This window comes from Leptopilina heterotoma, unplaced genomic scaffold, assembly GCF_015476425.1.
Source record: "Leptopilina heterotoma isolate Lh14 unplaced genomic scaffold, ASM1547642v1 Lhet_11, whole genome shotgun sequence".
NCBI classification, from domain to species: Eukaryota; Metazoa; Arthropoda; class Insecta; order Hymenoptera; family Figitidae; genus Leptopilina; species Leptopilina heterotoma.
In genome coordinates, this window is record NW_025110829.1 from 439,027 (window position 1) to 460,028 (window position 21,002).

At 23.8% G+C, this 21,002-nt stretch overlaps 1 protein-coding gene across 1 annotated transcript in view; it reads left to right on the forward strand.

The window, feature by feature from the left end:
• The first annotated feature begins 2,961 nt into the window (after positions 1–2,961).
• Positions 2,962–21,002, forward strand: part of LOC122503965 (homeobox protein dve-1) — a 107,669-nt gene continuing 89,628 nt past the window's right edge. The window contains exon 1 of the mRNA XM_043614771.1: positions 2,962–3,468. Coding sequence (XP_043470706.1) covers positions 3,397–3,468 — 72 coding nt within the window. The 5' untranslated portion in view covers positions 2,962–3,396. The remainder of the gene's footprint in view (positions 3,469–21,002) is intronic.

A 21,002-nucleotide genomic window follows, 5' to 3' on the forward strand; every position in this document is an offset into this window, starting at 1 on the left:
TTACCCCAAAGAAGTTTATTGTTTATCACAAAAAATGTTAATTGTTTATCTAAAAGAAATTTATTGATTATCACAAAGACGTTTATTAGTTGTCCCAAAAAAGTTTATTGATTATCCCAAAGAAATTTTATGTCTGTCTCAAAAAAGTAAGTCGGTTATTTCAAAAAGTTTAGTACAGTTGTCCTAAAGAAGTTTATTAGTTATATCCGAAAGAAGAAAGTTAGTTATTCCAAAGAAGTTTAAAGTCTATCCCGAAGAAGTGGATCGGCTATTCCAAAAAAGTTTATTAGATATCCAAATGAATGTTTATTGATTATTTCAAAGAAGATTATTAAATGTCCCAAAAAAGTATATTTCATTATTATTCTTGGTTATCGAAAATAAGTTTACTGGTTATTACAAAGACGTTTATTGTTCATCCCAATAAAGAAAGTTGATTAACCCAAAGAAATTTTATGTCTGTCCTAAAAAATAAGTCGGTTATTGCAAAAAAGTTTAATAGTTGTCCCAAAGAACTTTATTAGCCATCCCAGAGAAGAAAGTTGGTTTTCTAGAAGAAATTTTATGTCTATCCCAAAAAAAGTAACTAAGTTATAACAAAAAATTTTAATAGTTGTCCCAAAGCTGTAAGTTGGTTATCAAAAAGAACTTCATTATTTGTCCTAAGGGAGTTTATTTTTTATCCCAAAGAAATTTTATGTCTATCCCAAAGAAGTAAGTCGATTATGTCAAAAAAGTGAAATAGTTGTCCCAAAGAAGTTTATGGATTATCTCATAGAAGTTTATTAGTTGTCCCAAAGAAGTAAGTTGTTTATCAAAAAGAACTTCATTATTTTTCCTAAAGAAATTTATTGTTTATCCCAAAGATATTTATTGTCTATCCCAAAGAAGTAAGTCGGTTATGTCAAAGAAGTGTAATAGTTGTCCCAAAGAAGTTTATTGATTATCTCATGGAAGTTTATTAGTTGTCCCAAATAAGTAAGTTGGTTATCAAAAAGAAGTTTATTATTTGACCTAAAGAAGTTTATTGTTTATCCCAAACATATTTAATGTATATTCCAAAAAAGTAAGTCGGTTGTCACAAAAAATTCCAATAGTTGTCCCAAAGAAGTTTATTGATTATCTCAAAGAAGTTTATTTTTTACCCCAATAGAGTTTATTGGTTATCTCACAGAAGAATGTTGTTTATCCCAAAGAAATTTTATGTCTATCCAAAAGAAGTAAGTTATCACAAAAAACTGTAATAGTTGTCCCAAAAAAGTAAGTCGGTTGTCACAAAAAATTCCAATAGTTGTCCCAAAGAAGTTTATTGATTATCTCATAGAAGTTTATTAGTTGTCCCAAATAAGTAAGTTGGCTATCAAGAGAAGTTTATTATTTGTTCTAAAACAGTTTTTTTGTTTATCGCAAAGAAATTGAATATCTATTTTAAAGAAGTAAGTCGGTTATCCCAAAGAAGTAAATTGATTTTCTCAAAGAAGTAAATTGGTTTTCCCAAAAAAGTTTATTAGTTGTCCCAATAAAGTTTATTGGTTATCGAAAAGAAGTTTATTGGTTATTCCAAAGACGCGTAATACATTCTTCATTCCAATAAAGTAGTTTATTGATTGTCCCAAAGAAGGAAGTCGGTTATCCCATAAAAGTGTAATTTTGTCCCAAAGAAGTTTATTTAAAATTTTAAAGAAGTTTAATAGTTGTCCCAAAAAAAATGTAATGTCCATTCCAAAGAAGCAGTAAATCGATTGTCCCAAAAAAGTTTATTAATTGTCCCAATGAAGTTTATTGCTTATTCCAAAGTAATTTATTGATTGTCCCAAAAAAGTAAGTCGGTTATAGCAAAAAAGTTTCATAGTTGTTCCAATAAAGTTTATTGATTATCTCAAAGATGGTTAATGTCTGTCCCAAAATATTAAATCGGTTATCCCAAAAAAGTTTATTGGTTATCCCAAAAGCGTTTTTTTGGTTATCCAAAAAAAGTTTACTGCTTTCTCCAAAGACTTTTATTTTCTATTAAAAAGAAGTTTATTGGTTACGACCATAATTGCAGTTTTTTGCTGTCCCAAACAATTTTTTCTGCTATCCCAGCCAAAATTCAAATACCACTGGTTAAGTTAACCTTTTTAATTTCTAAAAACTTTCTGTACTATTTTAAATCATACTATGCAATGAAATTAAAAAAAAAAAAAATTCCACAACAATATCCCCTCTTCTGCCTTGAGAGAGCACATTCCCCTCTCCTGATGTTTGAAAGGATCTCGCGGAACCGCCCCAGCGAGGAAGTGAGACGGAACTGGAGATCTGGGGATGATGAGGATACCTCCTTAAGACTGAGGGTGAGCCATCCGTGGACCAGGATGCTGGAACGATGGTGAGGGAATCGCGTATGAAGCAGGAATAAAGGAGAGGGGTAGTCGAGAATGTGAACGTGGGTAGGGTATCGGTGGGGCAAAACGTGCGCCGCGACGCTTCAACATACTAAACACGCACAGTCGCGGTTCGGATGCCGTTCTCAACGAATCTGTTTTCTATCATTCCGCTTTTTTTTTAATCACACCACGTGGTACACGACGAAGAAAAAAAAATTCTTTTTTTTCTCCAAAAAAAATCAGTGATTTTTATAATTAAAAAAAAAAGTGTTTCTTTTAACTCAAAAATTTTTATTGTGACATTTTGTTTTTTTTAAACAAAAAAAAAATGTTTTAATGTGATTAAAAAAAATTGTTAATTCCCGAACGATTCTGTAATGAAAAAAAAACATTTTTAAAAAATGTTACAGAAGAAAATAATTTACCAAAGTCTGGAATTTTAATAATTCCCTCTCTTGTGCTAACTCATGGGCAAACAACAACAACAAAATATTGTAAATAATACAATTTGTAATTTACAAAAAAAAATTAACTGTCGAAATAATTGAAATTAAGGAAAAATAATTAATAATAATTGATTAACAATAATTAACAATTATTAACAATTATTAACAATTATTAACAATTATTAACAATAATTAACAATAATTTAACAATAATTTATTGTTAAACAAGAATAGGAACAAAAAAATAAAATCGTAGTGAAACAAGTGTACAAAATTAATACAATGAAAGTGAAGTGATAATTTCGAGGATAAAAAAATGGCTATAAACTTGGAGATGATTTTTAAAATTCATCGATTTCCCGCTAATTTGGGAGGTCGTCGATTGAAATTGAGACGGTTTATAGGATTGCATTTAAATAAGTGACGCAAGTTGTTTTGCGTTTAATTTAAATTGAAGAAAATAAAATTCTTAAATTTTTGTCAAGCAAATTAAAAATTGAAAAAAGAAGGAAAATAATCTCACTTACACGAATGGCGTCTTCATTCGACACGGGGGATTATTGAGAGGTTTTTGTTTGAAGGGAATGGATTTTCAAAGCGTGATGGAAACGATGGCAGAGGCATGGGTGGCTGCTAACACCAAAAATGAAGTGCAGGTACTAATTATCGAAAATTAATAATAATTTATAATTAATAATTAATTTTTAATTTCTTTTTCTTATAATTATATTCAGGCTGATAACTGAATTATTTATACAAGTATAAAACTCTTTCTTAGGTTCTTATTTTTAATTTATGAAAAGAAAAAAATTGCATTTGAAGCCCATTTGCACTATAATTAATAATATTAAATTATTATCACTAATTTTATTATTATAATTGTAATTATTGTTACTATTTTTGGTAAATAATAATAATAATAATCTTTAATGTCCGAGATTTTTTTTTATAAAACATGGTAAATAAAACGAAAACATTCGGACAATGATTACTATTTTTATTATTAACATTATTATTCTTATTGTTAATATTATTATAAATATTATAATTATTGTCATTATTAATATTATAATTATAATTATTATTATAATTATAATTAATATTATAATTAGTATTATAATTAATACCGAATGATAAATTCCTTTCCTATAATTATAATTATTATAAATAACAATAATTATAATATTAAATTTGAAAGAAGTTAAAATAATAATAATAATAATAATAATAATAATAATAATAATAATAATAATAATAATTATCTTTATTATTATTACCTATTATTATTATTATTGTTATTGTTATATTACAATCTTTTATTTATTTATTTAATTATAACAATTTACTTATTCTAATCACCATAATTTATAATTTAAAATTTAAAATTTCACCTTCGATGAGGAGAATCGAACCCTGATCGTTAGGTTAGCAATCGCGTAACTATTCCCCTAGACCAACGCAAACTATAAATTTCTATAAAAAATTATTTTCTTTTTACCATTAGATTTTTATTATTATTATTAAATATTTTTTTTATTTATATTCACCTGTTAATAATGTATTAAAAATGACGTTAATTTAGTCATAAAACAAAATATTTAAATGATATTTAAATATAAGTGATAATAATTTTCGACAGAAATAATTTTGCTGGCGAAAAAAAAGAAGAAATATAAAATCTGACCTACGAGAAGAATGGGTCGAAATTAAATCCAATTTTATTGTTTTTCACATTGTATTATATATATTAATTGGATTATGAATTTGCAAATCCTCTTATAATTTTCGTTTTCATTTTCATTAAAGTATATTAATTGGATTATGAATTTGCAAATCCTCTTATAATTTTCGTTTTCATTTTCATAAAAGTATAAAATAGTTTTTAGAAATTTATTTTAAAAATTGGTATTACATTTTTTTAATGTGAGTGATGAAAAAGGTGGTAATTCGATAAAATCTCTCCCTTTTAGTCGATTGAAAAAAAAGGTTTTTTTTATTAATATTTATTATAATTATAAAATTTCTGTAATTTTCTCCGCAGGGACATAAAAAATTCAAATTATAGAATGTTTCATTTATCGAATATTTTTGGTGGAAAAATTTTTTCCATGGGCCAAAAATCATCTCCAATTTAGAGAAAAATTTAATATTTTATTTATTTATTTAGTTATTAGTTATTTTATTATTTATTTCATTATTTATTTTATTATTTATTTAGTTAATAGTTATTTTATTATTTATTTCATTATTTATTTATTATTTATTTTAACCTTCTATTTTTATTATTTATTTAATTTTTTTTATTATTTATCTAAATGAACGAAATATTTTTCATCAAGTGTATTTTAATTAAATTATATTTTTGGACTTAGGAAGAGCAGAATTTTTCTAATATCAAATAGAGACAAAAAACGAATCAAAAGTGTTGCGAAGCAACATTTTGATTCTTTTTTTGTCTCAATTTGAAATCCTTAGAAAAAAACTGTGAGAGAATAAATACAAAAAAATAGAAATAGTAGTTAAAAACAATTTAAGAAGATAACGAATTCCAATGAAAGGGAAGATTATTGAATTTTGTTTTTGGAACTTTGTGTTATTGTGTTTGATTTTGTAAGGAATTAGTGGATTAGTAAATCGTTGGGTAACAGTGAATGGGAGAATCATAAGGATGGTGTGTAATGCCCATTCAAGTGTCTTTGGCGATGAATGCACGTATATATATATGCTTTTGAATCGCAGGTCTACAGAGAGCGATAGCCATGAATATGATTGCAATATACATATATATAGATATATATATAAATACGTATTGCTATAAGCGACTCGAGGGGTGCCTCGAGGTCGAGAGGCACAACCCCTTCTAACATTACACAGCCAATTGGACACCCTTCTGATTTCTGCGCTCCCTTAAACATTTCATACAAAACCGTTGCCGTCTCTAATTCACTGCAATTCACTTCCTGGACACCTTTTTTTCCCCCAACTTTTGTTTATACATTCACACTGATGACCCAGAAAATTCCACGAAAAAAATTTAATTTTTCGCCATAAAATTATGAACTTTATTTATCATTAAGACTACCGAGTGATAAAGTCAGAAAATTACATTTTTTTTTGTTAATTTTTATAGTAAAGAAGAATAAAACGAAAACATTCGGACAAATAGTTTTTAAAAATTTAATTTAATTAATTAATTAATTAATTTAATTTAATTTTTATTATTAAGAATAAATTATTAAATTATTTTTTATTAGAGAAAATTAGTCGACTGAAAATATTATTTTTAAAACGAAGTCGCGCTCCCAAGAATTAATATGGTACCTAAGAATCAAACAATAATTATGTTTGTATTAGAATTGTCCTTTTTTGTCCAATACAAACGATTTTTAATAAAATATGTTTTATAAAAAAACTTTTTCTAAGAAATTTTGATTTCTAAAAAAAGTTTTTCTAAAAAGTTATGATTTCTAATATTTATTTCATTTATTTTCATGAAATTTGTAAAATTCCATAATTTTGATAAAAGTTAGAAAATTTTTTAAAAATTAAGATTAGGAAATAGAAACTATTTTGCATATTTTCAGCTTTTCAATCACAATTCTGTTAACAAAATTATGTTTCTTTTTGAAACAGAAGAAAAAATTTTATGAAATTCCTTTCTTCTTATTACAATTTTTTAACAAAATTTTGTTCTTCTTTGAAAAAAAAGAAATAATAATTTGCAGCATTTTTATACCAAAATTTCAAAAATGAATATTTTTTTAGAGAATTTTAAATATCTTTAGGAAAAAAAATCTCTATAATTTCTATTTATTAATTACAATTTTTAACTAGATTATTTAATATTTTTTATACGAAGTTGAAGTCTACAACGTTTATCAACGAAAAAAATTTATTTAATACTTTCAAGTATTATTTTTAATTTAATATTTAATTGTAAAATAATTATTATCAAAATATAAGCATCAATATTTTTTTCTAAATATTTTTGTGTCAATATTGCTGCGCATTTTTAATTAATTTACAAACTAAACAATTTTTTTCGTTGATCAACGTTGTGGACTTCAACTTGGTTTTTTATTAAAACTTTTTAACGAAATCTTAATTATCTTTTTAAAGAATTAAGAATTTTTCATAAATTTTATTTTTTAATCATATACCTATTGCTCGTCAATAGAAAAATTGTATATTGTTAAAAAAAGAAATTTGAAAATTATCTTTATTAGAAAAAGAAATTTTTGGAAAATTACAGTGAAACCTGTCGGAATGCAACTTTAATTAAAACAAATTTTTTCTATTCAAAAATGTTCAACAAGAACTATTTTCATTTAATTGCAGAATATTGTAAAAATAAAACAAAAATTAAATTATAAAACAATTTTGCATGCATTATAAAATTGATTTACTGTAATAAAATTTAAAAAATCGATTTGCACTCTGACAGGTTTCACTGTACTGTAAAAAAATTAAAAATTGTTCAAAATTATTTTCATATATATCATATAAAATCAATTATTATTCTTCTCTAGAATTTTTAACTACAATTCTCCATTAAATCATTTATTTTTTAATAATATTCCTCAAAAATAAATTATTTTTCAATAATTAAATAATTAATAATTAAATTTATTTTTAAAAATTTCAACTACTTAATTTTTCAAAGAATTGAAATTAAAAATTTTCAAAAAAAATTGTTCTGTAGAATTCTTAATTAAAAGTATATATTGAAAATTCAGATTTTCAAAGATTTTAATTTGAAACTTTTTCAAAATTCAATTATTTTCTGAAATTTTGAACTAAAATTCTTCTCTAAATCAATTGAATCGTGAATTTCGAAAATTATTTTCGACAATTATTCTATTATTTTTTCATATATCATAGCATCTAGTTCTTACAAAAAAGCTGGCCTCTTGTAAAATTTCAAAAAATTCAATTGAGCCTTTTCGAAATTCACGATATAATTATTTTTTATAATTAAATTCAATCTTTTGAAAATTTCAAATTGAAACCTTTTGAAATTCAATTATTTTTCATCGAAATTTTTTACTACAATTGTTTTATGTTGCCTAGTAGTCTAATTTATTCATGTTACGATAAATTTTTCATTTGTTTAAACAATTTATTATTGATTATTTATATAACATTTTCAAATAAAACTAGAAATCAACAAATTTGTGTAAAGCAATTAATTTGTTTCGTACTGCATAGTAATAAATTAATATTTTAAATAAGGCATTTAAACTACTTACAAATATTGCATAAAATTGTTTAAATAAACAATTGTTGTTATTTATTAACTTTTCACCCATTGCGCCTAGAAAGACGCAGTTTTTTTCTAATTTTACAATTTATGGAGCTACTTATCATAACCGATAAATATTAAATGTCAAATCGATATTTTAGAGATTGTTTAAACAAATAATTGATTGTTATTTATTAACTTTTTTCCTGTTGCCCCTAAAAAGATGCAGTTTTTTTCTAATTTTGCAATTTTCGGACCTATTTATAAAAACTGATGAATGTTAAATGTCAAATCGCTATTTTAGAAATTGTTTAAACAAATAATTGTTATTTATTAACTTTTTTTCTAATGCACTAAAAAAGGTGCAGTTATTTTCGAAATTTTGCAATATAATATTTATCAGTTATTATAAAAAGGTCCAAAAATTTGCAAAATTATAAAAAAAAATTGCGTCTTTCTAGGTGCAATAGAAAAAAAGTTACTAAATAACAATTATTTGTTTAAACAATTGCTAAAATAGCGATTTGACATTTAACATTTATCGGTTATTATTAGGTTCAAAAATTGCAATATTAGAAAAAAACTGCATCTTTCTATGTGCGTGGGTATAAAGTTAACATATATCAACAATTAATTGTTTAAACAATGCTAAATAATAACTAATCGCAAATTTAATATAGCATTTTATTTAGTTTATTGATTTAACATTAAATAATATCAATAAAAGCTGACAAATTTTTAGAATTTTGCATTTCTCTATTTTTTTATGGAATTGTTATAAATAAACAATAATAAATTGTTTAAACAAATGAAAAGTTCATTGTAATAATAGTAAAAAATGATATTTATTCTTAGTAACCAAGTGAAGTACATTCATGATTCCAACTTTTTTTTACATTATACTAATTTTTTAATAGATCTTCAAGAATTATATTATTTGAAATAAATTATTGTCAAAAATAGAAAAGTTAAAAAATTTTTTTTATTAAAATTATTGATAATTTCCAAGTTTCAAGGCAAAATGAAAATATTTAAATCTTAAGAATAAAAAATATTCAAAAATATTCAAAACAAAATTTAGAATTTTGTTATATGAATTCTGAGAGAAATTTAATTTTTGTTCAGTACTTTTAATAACATTCCCTGCGGCATTTCCCCAAATTCCCTGACCTGTAGCAACCATTAAAATTTGAATTTTTTTTCTGCCCCTTGAATAAAATTAATAAAATTATTATTAAATAAATAAAATTGAATCGAAAATATTTTAATTCATGATCAATTTCTTTTCTCTGTAAAAGTAATAAATATATGAAGAAATAATTGAAATATGGAATAGTATGGAAAAAAATGACATTTGCAAATTCACTGTGGAGGGGAAAATATGAGATTATATTCATCCTTTATTCTTCTTTTTTTTTTTTTTTTTGTTTTAGTCGTAAAGACGAGAGATTTCCGTTTCGACAGTAGAGAGTGGCTTTATAACGACATGAAAATAGGCGGATAACCACTGGGTGGACTGAAATATCATGTTGAAAAGACTAGAGGAGGGTTTTGAAGGGAAGGGGGGAGGGGGATAATCCTCGGTAAAACCACGGGCAGCTTTATATACGTTTTGTATCATATTGTGAGTGTGTGTGTGTGTATGTGCGGGGGGTCACGGGTTTCTGACCACGATACGGATGTGCCCCTGCCTTCTTCCTGTGCCACGACCACGTTTATGGCTTGGCATTTGGTGCAATAAGACCACATCATCATCATCATCATCATCGTCATCGTCATTCGACAAAAATACCAAATCTTGAAATAATTGACGAAATTTTTTTTTCTATCTTCCATCTACTAAAAAAAATTTGATAATGGATGGAAATTTATTATCAATTTTTTTTTTTCATTATTGTGAATTGAAAACTGACGAAAATTATTTAGTTTGTGATGAATATTGTTCAGGAAAATGAGATTAGGTATTTTTACTTTTATGGTCAAATTATTAATCAACTATTAAAAAATAGTTGATGAAACATATTGCCAAGAAAAGTTGACACAGTATTAATATATGATAATTAAAAAAGTATTTTCCAAAAATTTTTTTTTTTTTGATGTATTGCCGGGAAAATTTGAGACAGACTTAAAATTTATACGCAGTGAGTCGAAAAATTGAAAATAATAGGTAAATTTCTGAGCATATTGCCAGGAAAATTTGCAGCAGTGACTTAAAATATATATTTAAGAGACGAAAAATTGATAATAATATATTAACAGCTGAATTTTTAAGCATATTGCCAGGAAAATTTGAGGCATTAATGTAAAATTTATATATTTATATAAAGGAAATTGAAAAAAATGAAAATAATATTTATTAGCTGCTAAATTTTGAAGCATATTGCCAGGAAAATTTGAGGCATTTACTTGGGAATTATACACTACGTCGAAAAATAGAAAATAATAGGTGAATTTTGATGCATATTGCCAGGAAAACTTGAGGCATTAATTTAAAATTTATACAGAAAGTCGAAAAATTGTGAATAGAAACATTGTCAGGTGAATTTATAATCGTATTGCCAGGAAAATTTGCAGCAGTGACTTAAAAATTTATATAGTGAGTTGAAGAACTGAAAATATTCATTTGAATTTCAAGGTATTTTGCCTGGAAAATTAGTTAAATTTTATTTATAAATTTATAATATTTATAATTAATAAAAAAAATAAAATAGTAACGAATCAATTTCTTTTAATCTTGAAATAACAATGAAAGATAATTCTGCCATAGATAATCAAACATTTTCAACAATATTGCCAGGAAAACTTAGAATGAGAAGATATTGAAGTTTTTTCCTGGAAAACTATACTGAAATTTGTACTGTGAGTGGAAAAATAGTAAATAAGTGAATTTCTAAGCATATTGCCGGGAAAATTTGAGGCATTGACTTAAAATTTATACAATGAAATCGAAAAATTGAGCAAAAAATTTCCAAGTATATTGCCAGGAAAACTTGGGATGAGGAGATATTAAAGTATTTTTCTAAAAAAAGGAAAAATCAGGAAGGAAAATTTTCTTTGAAAAAGAAGGAGGCAATTCTTAGGAAAACTGTCAAGTATTTTGCCATGAAAATTTGAGACACTAGTGACTTTTTCTTTCATGGAAAAATTATAGATAATTATAAGATTTTTTATTACCAGGGAAAATTAAACTATATTACCAGGGGAATCATAGAAAATTGATCTTTTTTTCAGACAGATAATTTTTTAATAATATTGCCAGGGAAAATTAAACTATATTACCAGGGAAATCATAGAAAATTTATCTCTTTTTTCAGACAGATAATTTTTTAATAATATTGCCAGGAAAACTATTGAAACAATATCGATTCAAGATAAATATTGAAAGTTAATTTCATATTGCCGCGGAAAATTTCGAAAAATATTACCCAGAAAAACCAGTGATGCAGTATTAGCTGAACTTTCAGATATGTATTTGATAAATAATTTTAAGAAATAGCTAGGAAAATATTTTCAGGAAGAAAAATTAATTTTTTTCGCAGTATTAATAGGAAGTTTTCAAATTAGTTGCAGAGAAATATTTAAGTATTTTTACACAGTAATTTGTAGTTTATTTCTGGGGAAAATTGAAGCAAATTCCTATAGGAAATATTAATGGACATTGTCAGGAAAAATTGATGTAAATTGACAGAAAATATTGAAGGGTATTGGCCAAAAATATTATGTGGAGTATTTCAGTTTATTTCTTGGTAAAATAGAAGTAAATTGCCAAAGAATATTTATTTAAAATTCCCCCCAATATTCAAATTTTTTTGCCAGGAAAAATTGATGCAAATTTACAGAAAATATTTACTTGTATTGCTAAGAAATATTGTAGAATTTTTTCTGGGAATATTTCAATTTATTTACTGGGAAAACTGAAGTAAATTACCAAAGAATATTTATTTAAAATTTCCCCAATTTTCAAATTTTTTTGACAGGAAAAATTTATTCAAATTTCCAGAAAATATTCAATTGCATATTGCCAAGAAATAGTGTAACATTTTTTCAGGGGATATTTCAATTTATTTACTGGGAAAACTGATGTGATTTGCCAAAGAATATTTATTTATTTATTTACTTATATATTTCTCTCAATATTAAAATTTTTGCCAGGAAAATTGATGTAAATTCTCAGAGAATATTAAAGTACAAAAATAAAAATGTTGAAATATGTTTCTATTTAAAATTGTAATTTCTTTGTTGAAAAAATTAAAGTAAAATCCTGGGTAACATTGCAGTGTATTGCCAGGAAAAATTTATTTAAAATTGCCATAGGAATTATTTAAGTGTATCGCCAAGTCTATTTTTCCAAGGAATATTTCAGTTTATTTTGTTAGTAAAATTAAATTGAATTGCCAGGGAATATTAAAGTGTATTGCCAGGAAAAATTTATTTAAATTTGTCATGGAAATTATTTAAATATTTTGCCAAGTCTATTTTTCCAAGGGATATTTCCGTTTATTTTGATAATAAAATTGAATTTAATTACCAGGAAATATTAAAGTGTATTGCCAGGAAAAATTAAATTGAATTTCCAGGAATAGCAATATTCCAAGGAATATTGAAGAGTATTGACAAGAAATATTCAAATATTTTCTAATTGCTTCTTGCTTATTTCAAAATTGCTAAATTGAAGTAAACTGCAAGGGAATGCTGACGTATATTGCTAGGAAAATTGAAATAATTTTCCGGGAAATATTGAAATGTAATATCAAGAAAAATTAATTTCAATAGATAGGAAATTTTAAAGAGCACTGACAGGAAAAATTATTTGTATAGATTGACAGGAAAAATTAAAATGTATTGACAGGAAAAAATAAAGTGTATTGCAATAAAAAATTAAAATATATTTCCAGAAAAAATTGAAGAGAATTGCCAAGAAAAATTAAAGTGAATTGCCAGAGAATATTGTAGTGTATTGATAAAAAAAATTTTGAAGTACAATAAGATAGAAATTTGTTAAAATTTCTGTTTTATTGTACTTTAAAATTTTTTACATCTTATAATAATTTTTCCCAAACAAGTTTCTAAGCATTTTGCCAGGAAAATTTCCGGCAATATTGACTACTAACATAATTAAATACTTAGATATCGGGAGAAAATTTTGACATATCGCAAAAAAAATGGAAAATAATTCTATCCTCATTTTTCAGGACAACTTTTTTACTTATTGTCTGATATCAACAGAAAATGTTTTCTCTGAATAAAAAAATAATTTTGTCAAGAAAAACTGAAGACAAATTATTGTCCGAAAAAAAAAATTTGTTCCCTTTTATCCACCATCTGAAAAATTGTAAGTAACTTTTTTTTCAAAACATAAATTCGAGAATAAAAAAAATAACTATCGTTTGAATTCGTTTACATGAAGCATTGCACATTTTGTGATACAAACACCAGTACGTTGTTATTTGTCTACTGCTGGGATTAAGCTTCCATAGTCTGACGCATCGGTACATGCTTAATTTCAGTTTCCTGCGGAAAAGAGTGAGTGAGAGAGAATAGGACCCGTGAAGAGTGAGGGACGTAAACAACCGGAAAGAGAGAGATAATCCTCCCTGGTATCGGTGACATATCATTTTTAATGAGAAAATTCATTTACAACACTGTTGATGACTATATAAAAAATTAATGAGAAGAAAAAGAAAAATAAAAGTACAAAAGTTCGTAATATACAAAAACAGTGAAAGAAATGCGCCTGAAATAACAAAATAAAATTAAAACTTCGTCAAAATTGACAGAAAAAATAAATTAGGAATAAATAAATAAATTTTTTGTTGAGAAAATTTATTTATTTTTTAATAAATTTATACATTTTTTTTTTATTGGTAATTTAAGTATTAGGAAAGTTTGACGAGAGAGACTGTTGATGGCTATTCGTAGAATTGCTACCCACGTGCGTATTTACAATATTCACGTAGTGTACAATCAGGTACTCTTGAAACTATATCTGTGTGTATATGGTCACGGTATTTGACCACCCCTTTTGCCCGGAATGATTGTAATCCATCTATCCGGCCTGATGCCGATACATCAAAACCCAGGAACTCGCGTCTCTCTTCGCGTTGATTTCATTTCGCTCCAGTTCCTCTATTTCTCTTTCTCTCTCATTCTCCACCAATTCAAAATCATTTTTCATTCTTCTCTATGTATGTTTATTTACCAGATTTCTCAATTAATCTTGTTGAATTCAAGAAATTTTTTTACACAATTTTTATTTCATCAATAAAATATAAAAAAATATAAACTTTTCACTGTTTGCAAATTTTTATTTTATTCTATATATACATTTTGCGAAATTTGTTTTCAAAACGTTTTTTTCTACTCCAAAAGGTAGAAAAATAACCTAAAATTTTTTGCTTCTTATGTACCTTATTCTTGGGAGCGGGTAACAAATGTTAATTTAAATTAATAACACTGTCCGACAAAAACAAAGTTGCCACAAAAATTTAATTCTGACTTTTGCCTGACTTCCAGACAGAATTTTTATTATTTTCCTGACCCTAAAAAATTTAAAATTGAAACCTTTTGAAATTTAGTAACTTTCAGGAATAATATTACAGTGAAACCTGACGGAATGCAACTCTATTTAAAAAAAAAATTTTCTATTCGAAAATGTTCAACAAGAACTATTTTCACTTAGCTGCAGAATATTGTAAAAATATAACAAAAATTAAATTATAAAACAATTTTTTAAGCATTGTAAAATTGATTTACTGTGATAAAATTTAAACAATCGAGTGTTGCATTCCGACAGGTTTCACTGTAGTACTGTAAAAAAAATTTTAAATTGTTCAAAATTATTTTCATATATCATTTAAAATTAATTATTATTTTTCTAGAATTTTTAACTAAAATTCTCCAAAAATCAATTATTTTTAATAATGTTCCTCGAAATTAATTATTTTTCAATAATTAAATAATTATTTTATATTCAAACTTAAACGCAGGTCAAAAATATAAACTTTTATTTTTCGTTTGCAAATTTTTATTTTATTTTATATATTTCGCGAAATTTGTTTCCAAACCATTTTTTTTATAGATATGGTTGATAATAATAATAATAATAATAATAATTTATTAAAGTAATAAAAAATAATTAAAATAATGATTATAAGTAATAATGATAACAATTAATATTAGGCCTCGGATATTATGACTTTTTCTACTTTTTTCTACTATTTTCAAAAAATGATATTTTTTTTTACTTATTTTAAAAAATTGAGACTTTCTCACCTTTTCTTCCGAATATTGCAACAAAATACCACATTTTTAGTATAAATTGCAAATTATTTCGATTTTTCTAGTGTGAAAAATAACTGCAATCAAATCTTTCAAAAATTATTTTTGAATAATTTTTCTAATTAAATTTTCGAAATATACAATTATAAAAAGGTTTGAAACAATTGAAATTTTGTAAAATTTAATTGAAAAGAATTAATTTTTTTCAAGAATCATTAAAATTTTTGAAAATCAACTTTTGAAGAAATTTAATTGCAAAGTAAAAATAATTAAATTCTTAAAAAAATTTAATGATAAACCTTCAAGTGTAAATTTACGAAAATGGAAATTCATGAAAATTAGCTTCTAAAAAATTATATTAAATTTTTTTTTTTAAAAGTAAAGCTTAAAATTTTTTTTATTCGAAATTTTTAAAATTTTATTATTTTCAATATTTTCAAATAACATATATTTCCGAAAATTTAAAATGCATAGGTACAAAAAATAATTCAAACATTGGAATTTTTAAGAATTATTTTTAACATACTGGAGAACGGAGAAGACAATCATGTTGAAAATTTTTAATTAAAATTCTTCAAAAAATGACTTAGTTTTTTTTAAATTATACAAAAATTCTTTAAAGAAATTCAATGATTTTAGAAAAATTACATTAGAATATTTTTAAAAAACTAATTTTTAGAATTATTTTATAATAATTTTTCAAGATTTACTTATTTTCGAACAAAGTAAATTAACTTTTTTTTAAATTTACTTTTTTAGATTCTTATTAAATTTTCGGAGAAATCGTGTTTAAATATTTATAATTAAAATTCTTTAAAAATTTGATTAGTATTTATTTTACATTTTTTAAATTTCAATTAATTTTAAAAGGTTTTATCAAATTTCAATTATTTTAAAAAGATTTTACCAAAATTCAATTGTTTTAAAAAGATTTTTTATAATTTCCATTGTTTTAAAAAGATTCTTTAAAATTTTAATTATTTTAAAAAAATTTTACCAAAATTCAATTATTTTAAAAAGATTTTACCAAAATCCAATTGTTTTAAAAAGATTTTATCAAATTTCAATTATTCTAAAAAGATTTTACCAAAATCCAATTGTTTTAAAAAGATTTTATCAAATTTCAATTATTATTCTAAAAAGATTTTACCAAAATTCAATAGTTTGCTAATTTTTTAATTGTAGATATAATTGAAAAATTATTTATTATTTAAAAAAAATTAATTTTAATAATTTCTTGATTATAATTTTTTAAAAATATTATACCTTAATAACTTTAAAGAAAACATGGACAATAATTAATTACAGTTACAATTATTGTAAAAAATTGAATTTTTCTTTTTAAATAATTGAATTCTAGAAGAACTTTTGGAAAATTGTTAGACATAATAAATTGATTTAGAGGTAAAGTTTAGTTAAAAATTGTAGAAAAAAATTGGATTTTGGCATAATTGTATAATTTTTAGAAATTATTGAATTTCAGGCGGTTTTATTAAATACAAATTTTTTCGACTTTTTGTATTTTTAATCGCCCAAAACGACTTATTTTTGTGTCTTGAAGCCGATTGACAATTGAATAGAGCGCATGCGCGCGCATCCATTCCAAGAAAAATGTTCACAACGCATGCGTGCGCATGAGTTCCGAGAAAATCGCCTAGCGACGTGTGGCGTAACTAAATCACAACTAAAGATTAGAGAATACATTAAAATAAAAATAATAGTGGTAATAACAAAAACTGTTTTACTAAAAATTGTAATAATAATAATAATAATAAGAATAATAACAGCATTAAACCAAGTAACCGGTTTGTTACAAATTATTTGCTTATTATTAATTATTATTATCTTTTTAAATTAGTATCAGTCAATAAAATTTTAGACAGTAATTTAAAATAAATAAAAGAGAAAATAATAAAAATTATTAGAGGATTTTCAGATAAAATATATATTATAATAAAAGAGAAACAAATGTTGTTTCATTAAATTGATAATTTAAAATTGATAAATAGAATATCGCTTATTATAATAAGCCGAAAATCGTGGGGATAAACCTTTGAAGTGAAACGTGATTTTTGTGGAGCGTAATCGTACGTACTGTATGTATACAGAATATGCATTATCCGCATACAGAGGATTATCTTCAACGAGAATTTTGAATTATCTATAAATTTCGACAATTTTTTTTATTTTGATCACAATTTGAGATATATATATATATGTATAGACGAGAGATTAGAATATTTGCCTTCTAAACAATTATTTTGTTATTTATTTTAAGTATTTTCTTACTCTACTTTTATTTGCTTATTATTTCCTATAAATTGAAAATAATCAACTCGAATGTAAAAACAAAGCACGCAATTTTCTTGAAAGTATGAAATTGATACTGAAAGTGTATCAATTTGATACGAAAATGTGAATCAAATAAAAAATTTATCTAAATTTTGGTATCAAATTGATACTCTGAATTTAGTGAATTTTACAGTATTTATGTAGATCAAAACTGTTTTTGCTTAATTAATTAAATAAATAAATTAATTAAAAAAAATTTAATTTAATTTAATTTTATTTTATTTAATTTTTAAATTAAAATTAATTAAATTTAATTAATTTTTGGACTTTAAAGAAAAACAAGATAATTTTAAGTCTTAAAATAAGTTTTCTAATTAGAAATTTAATCAAATATTTCGATTACTGTAAATTGTTTTAATCAAAATCAGGCTTAAAAAAAAGATTTATTTCGTATTTCGCATACTTTTTCGAAAGAAGCAAAAAAATTGGTTTCATACATTATTTATTAGTCTAAATGGCGATATAGGAATTAATTACTATAATAATCGTTTTATTCATTCTTTCATTCTGTCCACACCTGAAGTTAGTTTTTGTGTATTCTTTTGTTTTTTTTCTGTAAAAAAAATTTATTTTGACAAATCGAAAAAAGCAGGTATTTTTTCATAATTTATAATAAAATAATATTAGAAATTAGAAATTATGATTAAGAAATAGTAAATAAATACCCATTTTATGCATAATTTTTATTTCTCAATAACAATATTGTTCACAAACTCATTCTTTTATTTTGGGAAAAAAAACATTACATATTCCCGTTTCTTTTTTTTTCAATTTTTCAAATTTTCAATTTTCATAAGGGAATAATTTACATTATTTCAATTTTTTAATTACAATTGTTTTAAGAAAATTCAGTTTTCTCAAAAATAAGCGAAACAAATGTTTATAAATTCTATTTGTCAATTATTACAAATTTAAAATTTTCCTTGAAAATGAAAATTTTTGAATTTTTAGAAAATAAAGGAAAAAATTTTACTCAAAAAAAAATGTTCCGTTACATTTTTAAAAATTTCTTTAATTGTAAAATTATTCAAAAACATCAATAATTTCTTTTTTAAATAAACATTTAATTATTATTATTTTTCCACAGGAATTAAGACATTCAAAAATACCAAATTCAAACCTTTTTGAAATTAAACAACTTATAAAAGTATTTTGCTATAAAACATGAAGATATTGATTGCTCTGAGTCGAAGACTCGGAGTGATCGATTTCTTTATGTTTTATAAATAATTTATAATAATTAACAATTTATGAAAATAATTGAATTATTGCGAAGAAATTTATAAAAAAAAATTGTAAATAATTGAATTCCTGGTGGAATTTTTAATATTTTTGACAATAATTAAATGTTTGTGTACGATTTTATTAAATTTTTTTTAAATAATTGAATTTTTCTCCCAAAATTTTATTAAAATATGTAGATATTGAAAATAATTGAAATTAGGACAAGAATTTTATTGTCATTTTTTAAAATAATTGAACTTTGGGGAAAATTTTGTTATTTACAAAGATAATTGTGATTTTGACGCGAGAATTTTTTTTTAATTTTAAACATAATTGAATTTTGTGAAAAGAATTTTATTACTTTTGAAAATAATTGAATTTCTGCAATAAATTATTTGTAATTTCTCAAAAATTGAATTTTCGTAGTTTTTTCAACAAAAATTTGAATTTAAAAATTTTAAATTCTATTATTTTTAAAATTGGTTATTTTATTTAAGAAATGAAGTAAAAAGTTAGCCGAATTATTGCTAGTAATTATAATAATTAACAACAGTGTTACGAGAAACGAATAAAGTAATAATTACCATACTTTCAAAAAAGCTAAACTTCATATTTTTGAAGAAAAAAGTGATAATAAAAAATCTCCATTTTTATTAAAGAGTAAAAAAAAAAGTAAACGAAAAAAGTGTGAAAGTGAGAATATCATGAAACGTGATTTCATTTGGCTTCTTCATCCCTTTTGGTGGCAGCGTTAACAACGGTATCACTTTGGGCGTTAGCTGGATAAGCCTCCTAACCCCATCCACCTGTTGCCCCTTCTTACGTCCCTCTCCTGTTCGTTTCTCGTCTCTTTCACGTCTGATGCTTATATATCTCCTTTCGATTTCTCTTCTCTCTGAAAACGGGACGAATAAACTTGCATCTAAAACCAGTAACCAAAAATTCTTTTCTTATATTAATTTGAAAAAAACAAATAAACAATTCGACGTATTATCGCAGACAAGAATTCACTTTAATTTTTCTCACTCCTTAAAGATTTTTTTTTTTTCATCATAATATATTTATTTCTTATTCTCATTTCTATATAAAGTTTGATCCTTATTTTACCTTCTCCTTTTAATCTCCTGTATAAATTTCATCATCTTTGTTTTTTTCTCTCTTGCTCTCTCTCTCTCTCTTCCTTCGGGGCGATTCTCTTCTCTCTTCTTCTTCTTCTTTCGCTCGTACGTCATTTCTATGTGTTTCTCTCTTTATTTTACTACACAGGACCTGGTCTCTTTGGTTGTTGGACGTGTTTTTTTGCGTGTGCATACCACAGAGGAGTAGCTCCCGAAACAGTAGCTCGTATACCGGTACAGTCCTTGCAAGAGAAAAAATTTGACTCTCAAAAATTTCGCTCTTACTGCATTCAATTTTTATATTATCTTCTCACTAAAAGAAGTGAATTTTTCATTTTGTTAATTATTATTTCGTATTTTTTTGCTCTTTCGTAAAATCTTCGAAATTTGGATTTATTTTTTCAGGTTAACACGTAATATTACTGCAATGTTGCTGTAATATTATTATTATTAGTATTATTATAGTATAATTAGTATAACTAATAATACTAATATTATTAGTATTATTTAGTAATAATAATAATAATAATTTAGTAATAATAATATTAATAATAATTACTAGTAATACTAATATTATTAGTAATATTTAGTAATACTAGTAATATTAGTATTATAGTAAAATTAGTGCTACTAGTAATACTAATATTATTAGTAACATTTAGTATTACTAGTACTATTATAATTATTAATAAAATTAGTATTTCTAGTAATACTAATATTTTTAGTAATATTTAGTATAACTAGTAATATTAGTACTATTAGTAAAATTAGTATCACTAGTAATATTAGTACTATTAGTAAAATTAGTATTACTAGTATTACAAATATTATTAGTAAAATTAGTATTACTAGTAATACTAATATTATAAGTAACATTTAGTAATACTAGTAATATTAGTATCATTAGTAAAATTAGTATTACTCGTAAAACTAATATTACTAGTAACATTTAGTATTACTAGTATTACTAATTTTG